Raw genomic sequence first — 12,765 nt, forward strand, 5'->3', positions numbered from 1 at the left:
CCGGGCGGCGCGGCGGGGGGCGGCGGGCGCTGCGCAGAGCCCGGCTCCCCTCGGCGGCGGCGGGGAAAAGGCCGAGGGCGGCAGCGCCATGCCCGGCCCGGCAGTGCCGGGCCCCGACCCCGAAGAGAGCTACGACTTCCTCTTCAAGCTGGTGCTCATCGGGGACGCCAGCGTGGGTAAGACCTGCCTCGTACAGCGCTTCAAAACCGGGGCCTTCGCAGAGCGCCAGGGCAGCACCATCGGCGTGGACTTCACCATGAAGAGCCTGGAGATCCAGGGCAAGCGGGTGAAGGTGAGCGGCGGGGCCGAGGGGCGGCCGCTACCCTGCGCTGCGGTGCCGGCCCGGCGGGGGGAACTGCGCCCGGCCCGGCACGGTACGGCCCTCGGCTGCCGCGGGGCTGCCCGGCCCGCTGCCGGCTCCCCCATCCCGCTGCTTACTTATTCACCCCTGCGGTGCTGCTGTGCTCGGAGGAACGGCTGCGCAGCTCCGGCGCCTCCCTTCCAAACGGCCCTGGGGACGGGGCTGAACCGAGCCTGTACATTAACTTCTCTAGCTGCAGTAGAACCAGCTGTGTAACCGCTTGGCTCCCGGCTGGGAGAAACCGAGCTGCCAACTCGTGCCTCGGGACACGCTCTGCTCGGGTTGTACTTTAACTGCGGTGCCGCTTTTCCAGCCCGGCGGCCGGCGGAGGTTTGTTTACAAACCAGAAAGAACCTGGGCTGCAGTATTGTGTTTGCAGAGCGGGATGTGGAACTGGCAGCCTCCGAAGGGGTGGGCAACGCTTTTTAAATCAGATACATGTAAAAACTGTCTTAAGGCACCGTCCGTGGGGTGTCCCAGGAAGTGCAGCTTCTATAGTTCTCAAATCCAAAACAAAAATCACCCCTGCCTTTGACTCCTGCTCCTGTCGTGCAGTAGAAAAGTAGCGAATTGTTTGGGTGAGAAGCATGACCCGATTTTTACCCAGTGAAGTTATCCTCACTGTGCGGCACAAACTCCATACAACAGACATGACCTCTGGGGGCTGCAGTACCAAAACCTTCACCGTTCCAAAATGAGGTCATACAGCTATCTCTGCTTACTCCCAGTGGGACTAAACAGAACTAATTCAGTCATTGCCCAGAAAATGATCATAAAGCTTTCAAGATGAAACATGGTAAAGAGATATGATAATTGCAGCTGAATTTCGGTCTGTGTTTGAGGGTGAAAGTTCTCTATTGTCTTTTTCTTACAAATTAACTTTGGTGAGCAGAATATTAAACAAAGTTGTAGAAAATGGAAGAAGTGAAGGGCTGTCTTTTACAAAAAGAAGATTATTAGTTCAACACCTAGCAAAGGTATTTGTTTTCTTTGTGGTGTTCCACTTTTCCTATTACATATGAGGTCAGCAGCTGAACAGGAAACGCAGATTTTCAGCTTGTGCTCTTCCAGGAAGTGAGCGGCTGGTAGTGAGCCTGCTCCTTCACACTGAAACTGCTGACTTTAAATGCCAGGCACACGCAGACTGACAGATGTGTCTGTCCTGGTGCCAGGGGTCTCAGCTAGGGACGACAGGACTAGCCCTGGAAATAAAGCTAACTCCCGAGGTGTGCTTTTCCATGTTGGCAGTACTTAGGCTTGAGTATCCCTGTGTTAGTTGCCAGTCTGCAACAAAACCTGTGGATTATTTTTCAAATCAAGAAACATGCAAGATGTGTTTAAAGTAAAACTTGTTTGACCATTAAGACCCTTACAAACGCATGCCAGGCCATGTCCCTGTGCAGCTCCAACTTCACCGTGGATTTATGCTACTCAAGGGAGAATCCTCCTTAGGAATGAGAAGGCTTGTTTTGTGTTTAGCAAACGGTGCACAAATGATAACAATCCATTTTTTTTAACTGGGTCATCTTTAGAAGTTCTTTCAGAGCAACAGTGTGTCCAAAAAAGCCCCAAGGAGCATTTGGACACTACCTCCTCCACATGCCCAGTGGCCCACACTTCATGTTCAGATGGGCTAAGTATAGTATTTCAACACAGCTGAGTGAGTATGAATCAGGCACTTATTTTGAGATTCCAACCAACATTTTAAAGTTAATTGTGTTATTGTGCCTTTCTGTGTAAAACCTTGAATGTTTTCACTACAGTTATATGTGCCTGAAATAGCTGGAGCCCAAGGATTTTAAGTCTAGTTTAATTTAGATGCATTTTTGTTGGATAGAGGAAAAGAAACATGTTGGGGGAGTAAAGTTGAAGGACCTGCAGATAACTTATTTTTCTTTCCTAACTCAAATAAGACTTTCCTCTTAAAGCTGTATTCTTACAAATGCCTCAAATGACATCTCATACACCAGCGCTTCAGCAGCTACTGAAGCGACTAAGCGTGCTACATAAAGAGAGGCTGGAGCCTGAGAAAGAAGCTATTCACAGACAGTCCTGGGAACTGAAACTTTCTCTGTAGTACCAAAACATAAAGAATTGGTAGTGTAAGAATCCCCAATATGTGCTAACACAGATTTGCAGTTGCTTTCAGAGCAACTTACCTATATTCTGTTCAAAATGTAATGTGTTCCTACCTGGCCAAATTGCAAGTAATATAAAATTATGATTGTTAGCCGTCTTGACTCCTGACTGATGGGACAGTCAACTCCAAACAGATTCCAAATTTATCGTGCAATGGTATCATATACAGTAGAAAGGAGAAAATGGGAACTGCATAATATTGCTGGGAAACTAAGGAAGTTGCTATGTTTTGAATAATTAATAGCATAATGTGGCATTTCTATCTGTGCATAGAAGTTATTGACTGCAGGATATACCTACTTATGCTGCTTCACAAGTCTTTAACTTTACAAAGGCAAACCTGGACTCCTCTGATATTTTGAAAGAATTGGGAAAGTAATTAATAAATTATGTAGGAAATAAGGGAAGGGGAATTTATTTAGAGTCCTGAGGCCAGTTGTTAAGCATTAACCTTTGATAAACAGTATGTTTATCAATGCAAGATGAGTCCACATTAAACCATTTGATAACACTAATTTACTGTGCTCTTTGGTCAGTCTATCAGCCACCATTTTCAATATGGTCAGTTTCTGTGGTTGAAACTCTGCTTTCTTTGAGCCTAGTCAGACAATCACAGAATCACCAATGTTGGAAAAGACCTACAAGTAACTCCATGAATCTCATTAAAATGGCTTACAGTTTCATAAGACCATGCAGATCTGGTTTAGATCTATCAGACTCGTGCACACTGATAGATCAAATAAACAGTACAAATACTATAAATCTGAAACATCTGCAGAAAATATGAAGTGCCTACGAAGCTTCTGGCTTATCTTACCATCCAAGGAGCGTGAGTGCATGCAAAGCTATGGAATGTTTCCCTGTATTTTTGCCTAGTGTTTTCTTAGCAGAACCACAAGAGTCCCTTGTGCACGTGCTGTCAGATCACAAAAGTTGACTGCAACCTTGTGTATTAGGGTTGATGTACTCTTCTAAGCGCAGAGCACGTCTCTTTGAATTTGCTTTATTAAACATGATTGCCTGCCATCATTTATTTTCATGCAGATATATATGCATTTTTAAATCTAAAAAATAAAATCAAGAGTATTTCAGGTTGAAAGAACTTCATGTCTTTCATCCAGCCTCCTGCTCAAACTAGTCAGATTTGAGAAAATACCAGGTTGTTCAGGGCCTAAACTGGTCTGGTCTTGAAAATCTGCAGGGATTTTGACTGCAAAGCGTTAACTCTTCAAACAAAAGAAAAATCCTTATTTTTCAGTTACATCTGTGGGTGAAGCCATATAGTGAATCAGATTAACAGCTGCTGGTTTCAGCACAGAGAGGGCAAAGATATGCAGCTGGGAGGGCAAGTCTTTGATAACAGTGTAGCCTCAGTATAGCTTAAGCAAATTATGTCCTTATTTGACTGACTTTGCTTGAAACAGAGTGATCGCACACATAGCTCCTTCTGCAAGAAGTGATGGGAGCAGCAGCTAACAGGTCTGTCAGGTGGTACGTATGCTTATGGGTTATGTCACAGAGACAGAGCTAACACATACTGTAGTTTCAGCATTAGAAAAAAACACAATAAATAAGATCTTGCAAAAAACTGAATGATTCTGTCTTTACTTAAAAAAGAAATTATAATTAGGGAAGCACAAGCATCAAAATTCTATGAGAAAGAACCTACCTGGAGCACGTGTGCTGGGAGGAAGATTGTTGTTTGAGCTCCTCAGAAGATCAAGCCTCTACTCTGTGCTGTTACCAGCAGAGATTCAGGGTTTCAGCAACTTCATACATTTAGTTCTGTGAACACACAGACATAAACGCTTGAGTAAAAAATGTCAGGGAGTGCTGTAAGAGCTTCCTGATGTCACTGCTTAGGTCTAAACACACCAAAGTGATAATTTCATAGTCTGCTACAGCAGACTGCATCAGAGCTCACTGACTGGAACTCAAAGCACCTCAGTGCAAATATTGTGATCCTTAAATCATGACCAAAGGACATGAAAAGTGTAATGCCACAATGTGTTACATACAAGGGAGATTTATGACAGGGCTACTGAATCAAGTCCTATCTTTTGACTCAGGAAAACTTAACGTATTTTAAAACCTTTGCTAGCCAGTGTGTCATTGCATGCTTTGTTTTATTTAGTTGCAGATCTGGGACACAGCTGGCCAGGAGAGATTCCGAACTATCACACAGAGTTATTACCGCAGCGCCAATGGAGCAATCCTAGCCTATGACATCAGCAAGAGAGGCTCTTTCCTGTCCATTCCTCGCTGGATCGAGGATGTGAGAAAGTATGCTGGTTCCAACATAGTCCAGTTACTGATCGGTGAGTTAAAATCACAGAATGAACATATTAATGCTCAGTACTACAGGATACTGGGCAGTGTAACAGTACCTGTTGATGGTTAAAAGTTTTGGCTCAGCTTGAAGTCAAAATGTATGTAATAGAGTTGACCGGAGTTTATTTATTTATTAAATCAGAAAGTGCTGATTCATCTGACAAATATGCTTAAGAAGCCCGTCTGCTGGAAGTTCTTTTAAGCATTAGGCAGCTTTGTATCAGAAGCCAGCTTTTAAACCCTTGTGTCTTAGTGGTGAAGTGAGTACCCAAGATACCCAGGTTCTGAGGCAGAGCTGCTATATAGCTATTCTGATGATTACAGCTGTAAGGTTTCTAGGGCAAAAAGTTCCAGCATATTAAGCAGACATGCTTTGAAGTGCACCCACATCCTTCAGAGGATTTCAGAAGAGCTTCAGCGAAATCAGAACCCATCAGTTCTTGTTTTGTTCTCTGCCTTTCTTTCCCTCACAAAATGACTTCAGCTCTGATTTCTACCCCACTTTTCTTTCTTTATAGTTTCCAGCCATCGCTCTTCAATCCTATCACTTTGGTTACTGACTTTTTCTGTTCTACGTATGAGTCACACAGAAATACAGGTTGGAAGGGTCCCGTGGAGATGACCAACCTCCTGCTGAAAGCAACACTGATGTCAGGTTGGTCAGGGCCTTTTCAGTTGAATTTTGAAAATCTTCAAAAATGGAAATTCTACAGCTGCTCCCAGTGACACGACAACCTTCCACCAAACACTAGCTCTGGCATCAATAGTCATCATAAATTTCTCTTTCTTATTTCCAGGAAACAAGTCTGACCTAAGTGACCTTCGAGAGGTTCAGCTGGAAGAAGCTCAGAATCTGGCTGATCACTATGATAATATCATCTGTGCCATAGAGACCTCTGCAAAAGACTCCAGCAACGTGGAGGAGGCTTTTGTGAAGATGGCTACCGAGCTGATGATGAGGCATGGAGGCCCCATGTTCAGTGAGAAGAATACTGACAGCATCAAGCTTGACAGCAAAGACGTTGTAGAAGGCTGGGGGTGTGGTTGCTGATATGAGCTAGGTGAAATCCCTGACTTTACTGGAATTTAGATGGTGCTTTACCCTAATGCTGAGTAGCACAGTAGCCATATTGTCCTCCTTCTGTGAAACCAGCCATTCTGTAGAAGTTAGACACAATCCTGGTTGCTTTGGTGTCTTGTTGTTTTGTTTTTTTAAATAAGGGGACTTCTGACAGACAGTCCTAAGAGTTCAGCCTCTTGAAAAATTTAATCAGCATCTTTCCCTGCCATTTCCTTTTCTGTAACCATCATGCCAGGTACGAAAGTGGGAAAAAAACCTTCCAACCAGTTTTGCAGGATAGGAGACAGATGGCTGGAGAAGACTGCCTCACATCCAAAGTACTGAAGCACTTAGCATGGGATTGTTGGCAAAGGAGGTTACTTTTAGAATAGGCACGCTTGACAGCGTCTCTTCAAATCCTCAGCGCTCCACCAATGACCAGAAAGCCTACAAGTCTTTGATACAAGCATTCCAATTTTCAAAATACCCACAACTACAGGACCAAATAGCAGACATCTGTCCAAGGACACGTGGATTGCTGGCTAGTAATGGAACAGGCCCAGGAAGGGCAGCCTTCTCTCAGGTTGTTGTTTGGTTTTTTTTTCCATTTTCTTAAGTTATCATTTTAACAGACAGCAAAATCACCCTGAGTGATATCGCATGACTTGCTGTCAGGCAAGGTCGGACCAATTTAGTAATTTTAAACACAGTCTTGAGGAGAGGGTACACATATTGCATTTGTTACTGTTTGCAGTGATAGCTCCCTTTTACAAATGAGCATCATGAATTTTTTTGCCCCCAGGTCTGTTAATTTCATTTGAAACTCAAGACCTGAACCACCAGAGCAGGAAGTGGAAAAGCCTTGAACTGACTGGTTCGCCATGATCCCTTGCCGTGTGCCTCATGGTCATATACAGGGTTAATTCTGGTCATACATTTGACAGAATGTTACCAGTGTTTATTGTTTAAGTGGTATGAGTAGGATTCGGTTGATTTTTAACCATCTTTTTTCAAATCTAATCTGGGCATGTAATTAGAAGGAAAACTTCACAGTAGCTGAGACTGCATGCATTGCAGCTTTTTGGTTTTAAGAGTCTAGCATCTTCATGAGGGATTGCCTTCCCACCTTTGTGCTCCTCTGCTTCTTTCCCTGTCACTAATTGCTGTTTATTTCTTAAAAACAGTTAGCAGGGAAAATCTTTTACTGTTGATCAAAACTCACATTAAGTAAAATAGACTTCATAATCATATAGTTGTCTTTCAGATTCAGCTCTGTACTGCACCTTGTAGATACAGTTGATACTGATGGCAGCAGTCAGCCCTGGATTTACACACTGAAGCACCTTACAAACTCAGATTAGATGAAGGAGCAGACACAGGCTTATCTTTAAATCTGCGCTTAAAGCAAAGGCGTTCAGAAGCAACAAGTGATTTTTCCAATCCAGATACTTTAAAGCAGCTCATTTACAGAAAGCACCCACGTGAAGTGAAGTCACTTTGTCCCTTTTGAAAATCTTGGATCAAAAGAGACCAGGTAGATTGGTTTGTTACTGGGGCTATACCTGCTTTTTAGCCATTTGGCATATCCAGTATCATGAAAGTCTAAAAGACTGAAGAAAGGGCTAATAGATTCTAATTTCAGTGTTATTCATTTTCATACAGAAATTATTAAACCATTCCTTGGTCTTTCTGTTTGTGGGTTTTTGTTGTTTTGGTTTTTGGTTGTTTTTTTTTTTAAGTATTAGGATTATTGAAGAATCGCTTAGGCTTTGTATCCTGTTTGCTTCTATTCTAAGGGACTAGATTTTAAGTTTGATAGTTCTAAGACTGGAAGGGCTTTACATTTTTCAATTAGCATTGTTTTCACAACTGTAATGTTTTATATGGAAGGGCAGATTAAGCCACAGTATTCAGTAGCATTTTGGGGACATACCCAGTAGCATTTCCAGGACATATCCATATACACCCAAAGACAGCAGGCAGTGAGTTCCCACTGGTAGCTAAAAACCAAAAGTAAGAACTGTCCAAACCCTGCTTCCGTTATTAGAAGTCTTGCATTCCACTCCCACTAAAACCTATGAAGACAGTCCAAGCTAAAATTCAGTTCTGATTACTGCTTTTCCTCCTGGTTAGATAGTCCTTAAGCTACAGAATACTGGCAAGCATTGGACTTGTCATAACTTTTTATAGTTTACAGCTTGTAGGTTACAGTCCTGCAGGTCTGCATGCATGCGCACGTACACTCAGAAAAGCTCAGCCTCCAGTATCTGCAGGATTAGTGCCAAATTATTTCATCTACATGGATAAAATTTCACATGCATTTAAGGACAGTATTGCTACTACTCAGAATCAGTAGTTTACACAGTAACCGAAAACTGGAACAAGACACAAAAGTAACACAGATCTTCCAGTGCACTAACTGGAGAAATCCACTTCCTTAGTTTAAAGTCCCACCTGGTAAATGAGCAGCCATAGAGCAAGGAGCTGGCCTTTCCTTAGTATTAGCTCCCATTTCTCCCTTACACTATGGCTGAAGGCTGTGACTGCCTGCAGGTCGAGTTTGCCTCAGTCAGAAGACATGAGATACACCCAGTGATCTGTTGACTGCATTTTCCAATGCCAACCCTCACTGGTTCAGATTTGATGTTTGTAAAAAGACTATGGCTTCATGTCAGCTTTGTCCTCCAACTCTAAAGGCTGCCTGGATGAAGAAAGCAAGTAGCAATAAACCTGAGATTTACAGGTAAAAAAAAATTGTTTCAAATCTCAGGTTACAAATGTGCACTGATGTACATCAAGTGAATAATTCAGTAGCACATGATTAGAGTTCACAGCATAAACTTTTGCCAAGAGCCCTGTTTACCAGCAGCTGATCATTAACAAGACTATGGCACACTGCCTTTCCTTTAAGCAGATCCCCTTGGCTGACCATGTATTTATCATTTTGTTTTGGCAGTGCCCAAAGTGTGCAAAATATTACATAAACACAGAAGGGAACATTGATCCCTGCCCTGTAACAATTCAGAATGGAATGCAGAGGGAAATACTGAACTGAAATCATCAGCAGAATGTGGTTCCCAGGAGTGTGGGCAGTGTTATTCTCTGCACTGATTTTTGATTTAAGCTCATTTTACCTCCAGTTAGACATCCAGTCCATCATTATGGATGGATATTTTAACAAACATTTATAATTAGGTAAACATTGTTTCAAATAAATGTAAACCTAGAAACTTGCTAATATTTGTTTTGCAAAACAAGTTATATATATAAGTTAAAACATTTGAGAACAGAAGTCCTAATGATTTTACCACTCTCAGTTGTCACTTTTCTTTGACTTCAGAGGAAACCAGATTCATATGAAGAACAGACTGTCATATGTATTTAAATGCATTACTGCAGTAACCCTTCACATTCTGCATACATCTGAGCAGTATTACGCTCAAATAACAAAGCTTTTCCCTAGTGTTTCCCTGGCATATATTACTCTACTGAGATTTACACCTCTATCAATCTCATCTCATAGCCAGCCAGCATCCGGTTTACTCTGAATGCCTTTCGCCATCTCAAAAAGATATTGCACAACAAAACATTCTGATTCCCAGCACCTGTTTAGCCCACTGTGCCCCTTTTTATCATGTCACTTTAGTCTGAAGAACATAAAAGTGTTTTATTATTATTATTTTTTAATTTCCTTTGCTTTTATTGTCTTTTTTCAACAAGGATTTCTGTCACACTAATACTGATAATGTACCCTGATTACTCTATACCTTTAGGTGTGACTAAAGGCAGATTGTGTCAACAGTTGCTTTGTTCTGACATACTGATTTGTTTTCCACTGGCCTCATACAAGTTAGCAGTAAGTTCCTAAGAACAAAAACAGTAAAGCCTATACCTGAGTCAGCCATTTTATCTCATTAAATCTGGGCAGTTTAGTCAATGATTACTCAGTTTAAAGCAAGTAATTTCCTTCCCATAGTTCAAGTAATACACCGTAATAGTAGTTACAGGTTTTCCTGCTTTTATACTTCTGATGTTCAAATTCTGGATAAAGATACTAGGAACAACGGTCCCCTGTTTATTCTCACTCAAACTCGAGCATAGTTGGCTACACTGTAGGAGTTTCAGTCTTAGGCCCCCACACTCACCAAGACATCTGAAAGGACGTATTATTCAAATGTAACAGCGAGGTGAAGAGATCCAAGTTTCTGTAGATTCTGACTTAGGTAAAGTACCTTACGTATGAACAACACTGGAGCAAGCTAGTAGATTTCTAATCATCCAATCTGTCAAAATATACACATATACCTTTCTGCAGACAGAAACAGGAAAACATTAAATGGGAGACTATTTCCTTAGAAATTGCCTTTTTTAGAACACCTGACCATTTTGGTTATCTAAGCTATTCCATATGAAAACAAAGGTATGAAAGACTGTCCTTTGAATGTGGCATGCCAACTTGCCTTGACAACTGGAAGCTACCCAGAAGAGTTAAAAGCTGAATTTCCAGCAATTACCGCTGCAAAAAAAGCACAAGACTTGTGTGGAACTGGATTCTCAATAAAGGGAAATGGTTATCAGAATATCATTCATGGAAAAGGCAGAGCATACTCATTCTTTGTTTTTCATGTTAATTCCCTATTTCAATGCTATGCATAGATAAGGATTTTCCCCTTTGTAAGTGGTATAAAAATAGATAGGTGTGAAAAGTGTTTTGGTACTTGACAAAAGAAAACTCTATGTGTGTCTTTTTAAGAGAGTGACGTACTGATGAGTAACTGCTAAAACAGCCTGGTGGTGTAACATAAGGGATTCAGTCGGCAGAGTTAAGTGTTGAAATGGCACAATGTGAAACTGCCATTTCAAAACCTTGGAGTCCAGTGCATGAGATCAGGCACTGCTTCACTTCCCAGGCATAGCGTGGGTACAGGCACACTGAGCAGAAGGTGAATTCAGTTATTTGTAACTGTTTTAAGATTTTATGTTGTCTTTGTGCAGCAATGCTAAGATTTCTGATAGTCAGATGCACTCAGTGCTCTCAACCAACTTTTCCCTCTTTTGTGCCTCGCTCACTGATACCTGACGGCTGTAACCCCCAGTCTCCTGAGGATGCACAACTCTAGAGACTCAACAACATTCAAGTGAGTCTGGCTCATGCACCTGCCAGGGAGAAAAAACAAATCTCTAATTCATATTGAATTCATTCACTGCATTCCGAAATGATCTGAAGGGTTTAGAGGATAACAGTGTTAAAAATATTCTGCATTTCCTAGGACAAATCTGTAGCTGTTTTTCCAAGGTTTCCTCGAGAGATGCAGGCTGTATGTTTGTAATCTTCACTAGCTACTTCTCTTATTACAGTACTGACTGGGTCACTTGGAATATGAGGAGACAAGGAAGCAGGCTTGCATACTACAGTAATTTTTTATACTTTACCTTCATCTATTTATGAATTTATTATGAAGAATATTTTTAAGCAGATATGAAACCTGCTTTATGTTGTGAACTGTAGTCTAGTAGATACATTGTACTGTGTATCATTACAAAGATTTAATTAAAAGTAAACATTTGGCAATTGATATCTTTTGTGGTAATTTTAATGCATGTAATTTGCTGTAGTTGATTATCAAAGACAAAAAAAAACAAGATTAAGAAATTCTTCATCCCGTTCTACAGGGCTGTATGTTCTCTTAATTCTAGACAAGACAGTTCAATGTATTCTGTTAAACAAGCAGTACTTGACTCTTGCTCTTATACATACTTACAACTGCCCATCACCTATATAAATGCATGCACATAAAATGGATACAGTCTTCCACATTAGAGAGGTGCAGATAACTTTTCCTCAGTGTTTACAATTAAATGTAAACAATGCAGTTAAAACTGTACCTCCCCTAAGGAACATTTAGATCCTAGATTTTATTTAATTATTGTAAATTAAAGCATCCTCATCTATGGCCAGGAACTCAAGTAGTGGAAAGCATAAACAGCCAGGAACTCAACTGTTATAGTAGTGGAAAGCATAAACACACATTAACTGTCATGAAGCAAGAGATGAGACTTGAGTCCCACTGAAAATGCACCTCTAATTCTGAGAAATACTCTTAGCTACATTACAACCACTGCTCCTGCTACAGAAGGAGGTAATAAACCTGCAGGAAGCCTAGCTGGGTGTTCAACTGCAATGTTTAGCACGATCATGGATTCTGAGCCTGGCATACAAGATCATCAAGTAATTTACCCTATTGAGATTCAAATGTAGGCGTTGGGAACAGCAGTCACTTCCAGTGGCAAAATCAAAGCATAGAAAAACGTTTCTGTGAATCATTTGTTAGTTTTCCTTTCTATGCATCACTCTGAAACACGTTCTGAACGAGGAAGAGCTGACACAGAGCTGGCAAACTCAAGTTCTGATCTCTGCAAATCCACCCACAAAACAAAGCCCAGATGCTGCAGGGCCTTTCAGCTGCTGCTGCATTTTCACATTTCACAGGAAAAATAAATAAAAGTCACTTATTGCCCCTGTTTATCTTCTCGTTCAAGAAAGCCCAAACAATTCTTAGATTTAGGAAAACATATCAACTCTAAATATAACTTATACTAAGCCGGCATATTTCTGATATATTTGAAGTCAACTACAGACAAACTTGGGGCAATGTATGCTGATTTCAGGTGCACCACTGCCAGGGCAGAACGGGTCTGACAAACACTGACCAAGGAAGGACCGAGTGCTCAGCATTTGAAACCAAGAGAAGATAAGAATGAGAAGATGCATCCCAGCACCTGCCATTTTTGAAGCATTTTACCAACTTACCAATGTGGAGTTTGGTCCTCGAGGATGAAGAACTTGAAATACCCTGGGCTCCGAAGAACAGTG

General features: G+C 41.4%; 1 protein-coding gene across 2 annotated transcripts; it reads left to right on the forward strand.

The window, feature by feature from the left end:
• Positions 1 to 11,539, forward strand: RAB43 (RAB43, member RAS oncogene family). 2 transcript variants are annotated; one of them, XM_072347288.1, is made up of 3 exons: positions 1 to 292; positions 4,635 to 4,818; positions 5,629 to 11,539. In XM_072347288.1, exons 1-3 carry the CDS (start codon positions 89 to 91, stop codon positions 5,880 to 5,882), a joined length of 642 nt encoding a protein of 213 aa, XP_072203389.1. In that variant the 5' UTR covers positions 1 to 88; the 3' UTR covers positions 5,883 to 11,539. The 2 variants fall into 2 exon arrangements, with proteins under 2 accessions (XP_072203389.1, XP_072203390.1); XM_072347289.1 differs by having other exon boundaries at positions 4,641 to 4,818.
• Positions 11,540 to 12,765: the final 1,226 nt, after the last annotated feature.

The sequence above is a fragment of the Excalfactoria chinensis genome, chromosome 12 (assembly GCF_039878825.1).
Source record: "Excalfactoria chinensis isolate bCotChi1 chromosome 12, bCotChi1.hap2, whole genome shotgun sequence".
Classification (NCBI taxonomy): Eukaryota; Metazoa; Chordata; class Aves; order Galliformes; family Phasianidae; genus Excalfactoria; species Excalfactoria chinensis.

What these genes read in the sequence shown, in the direction of transcription:
- RAB43 (XM_072347288.1), top strand. Translation starts at nt 89, where the DNA reads ATGCCCGGCCCGGCAGTGCCGGGCCCCGACCCCGAAGAGAGCTACGAC. An exon ending in TCCAGGGCAAGCGGGTGAAG is followed by an intron (nt 293 to 4,634) that starts GTGAGCGGCGGG and finishes TGTTTTATTTAG; the next exon opens with TTGCAGATCTGGGACACAGC. An exon ending in CATAGTCCAGTTACTGATCG is followed by an intron (nt 4,819 to 5,628) that starts GTGAGTTAAAAT and finishes TCTTATTTCCAG; the next exon opens with GAAACAAGTCTGACCTAAGT.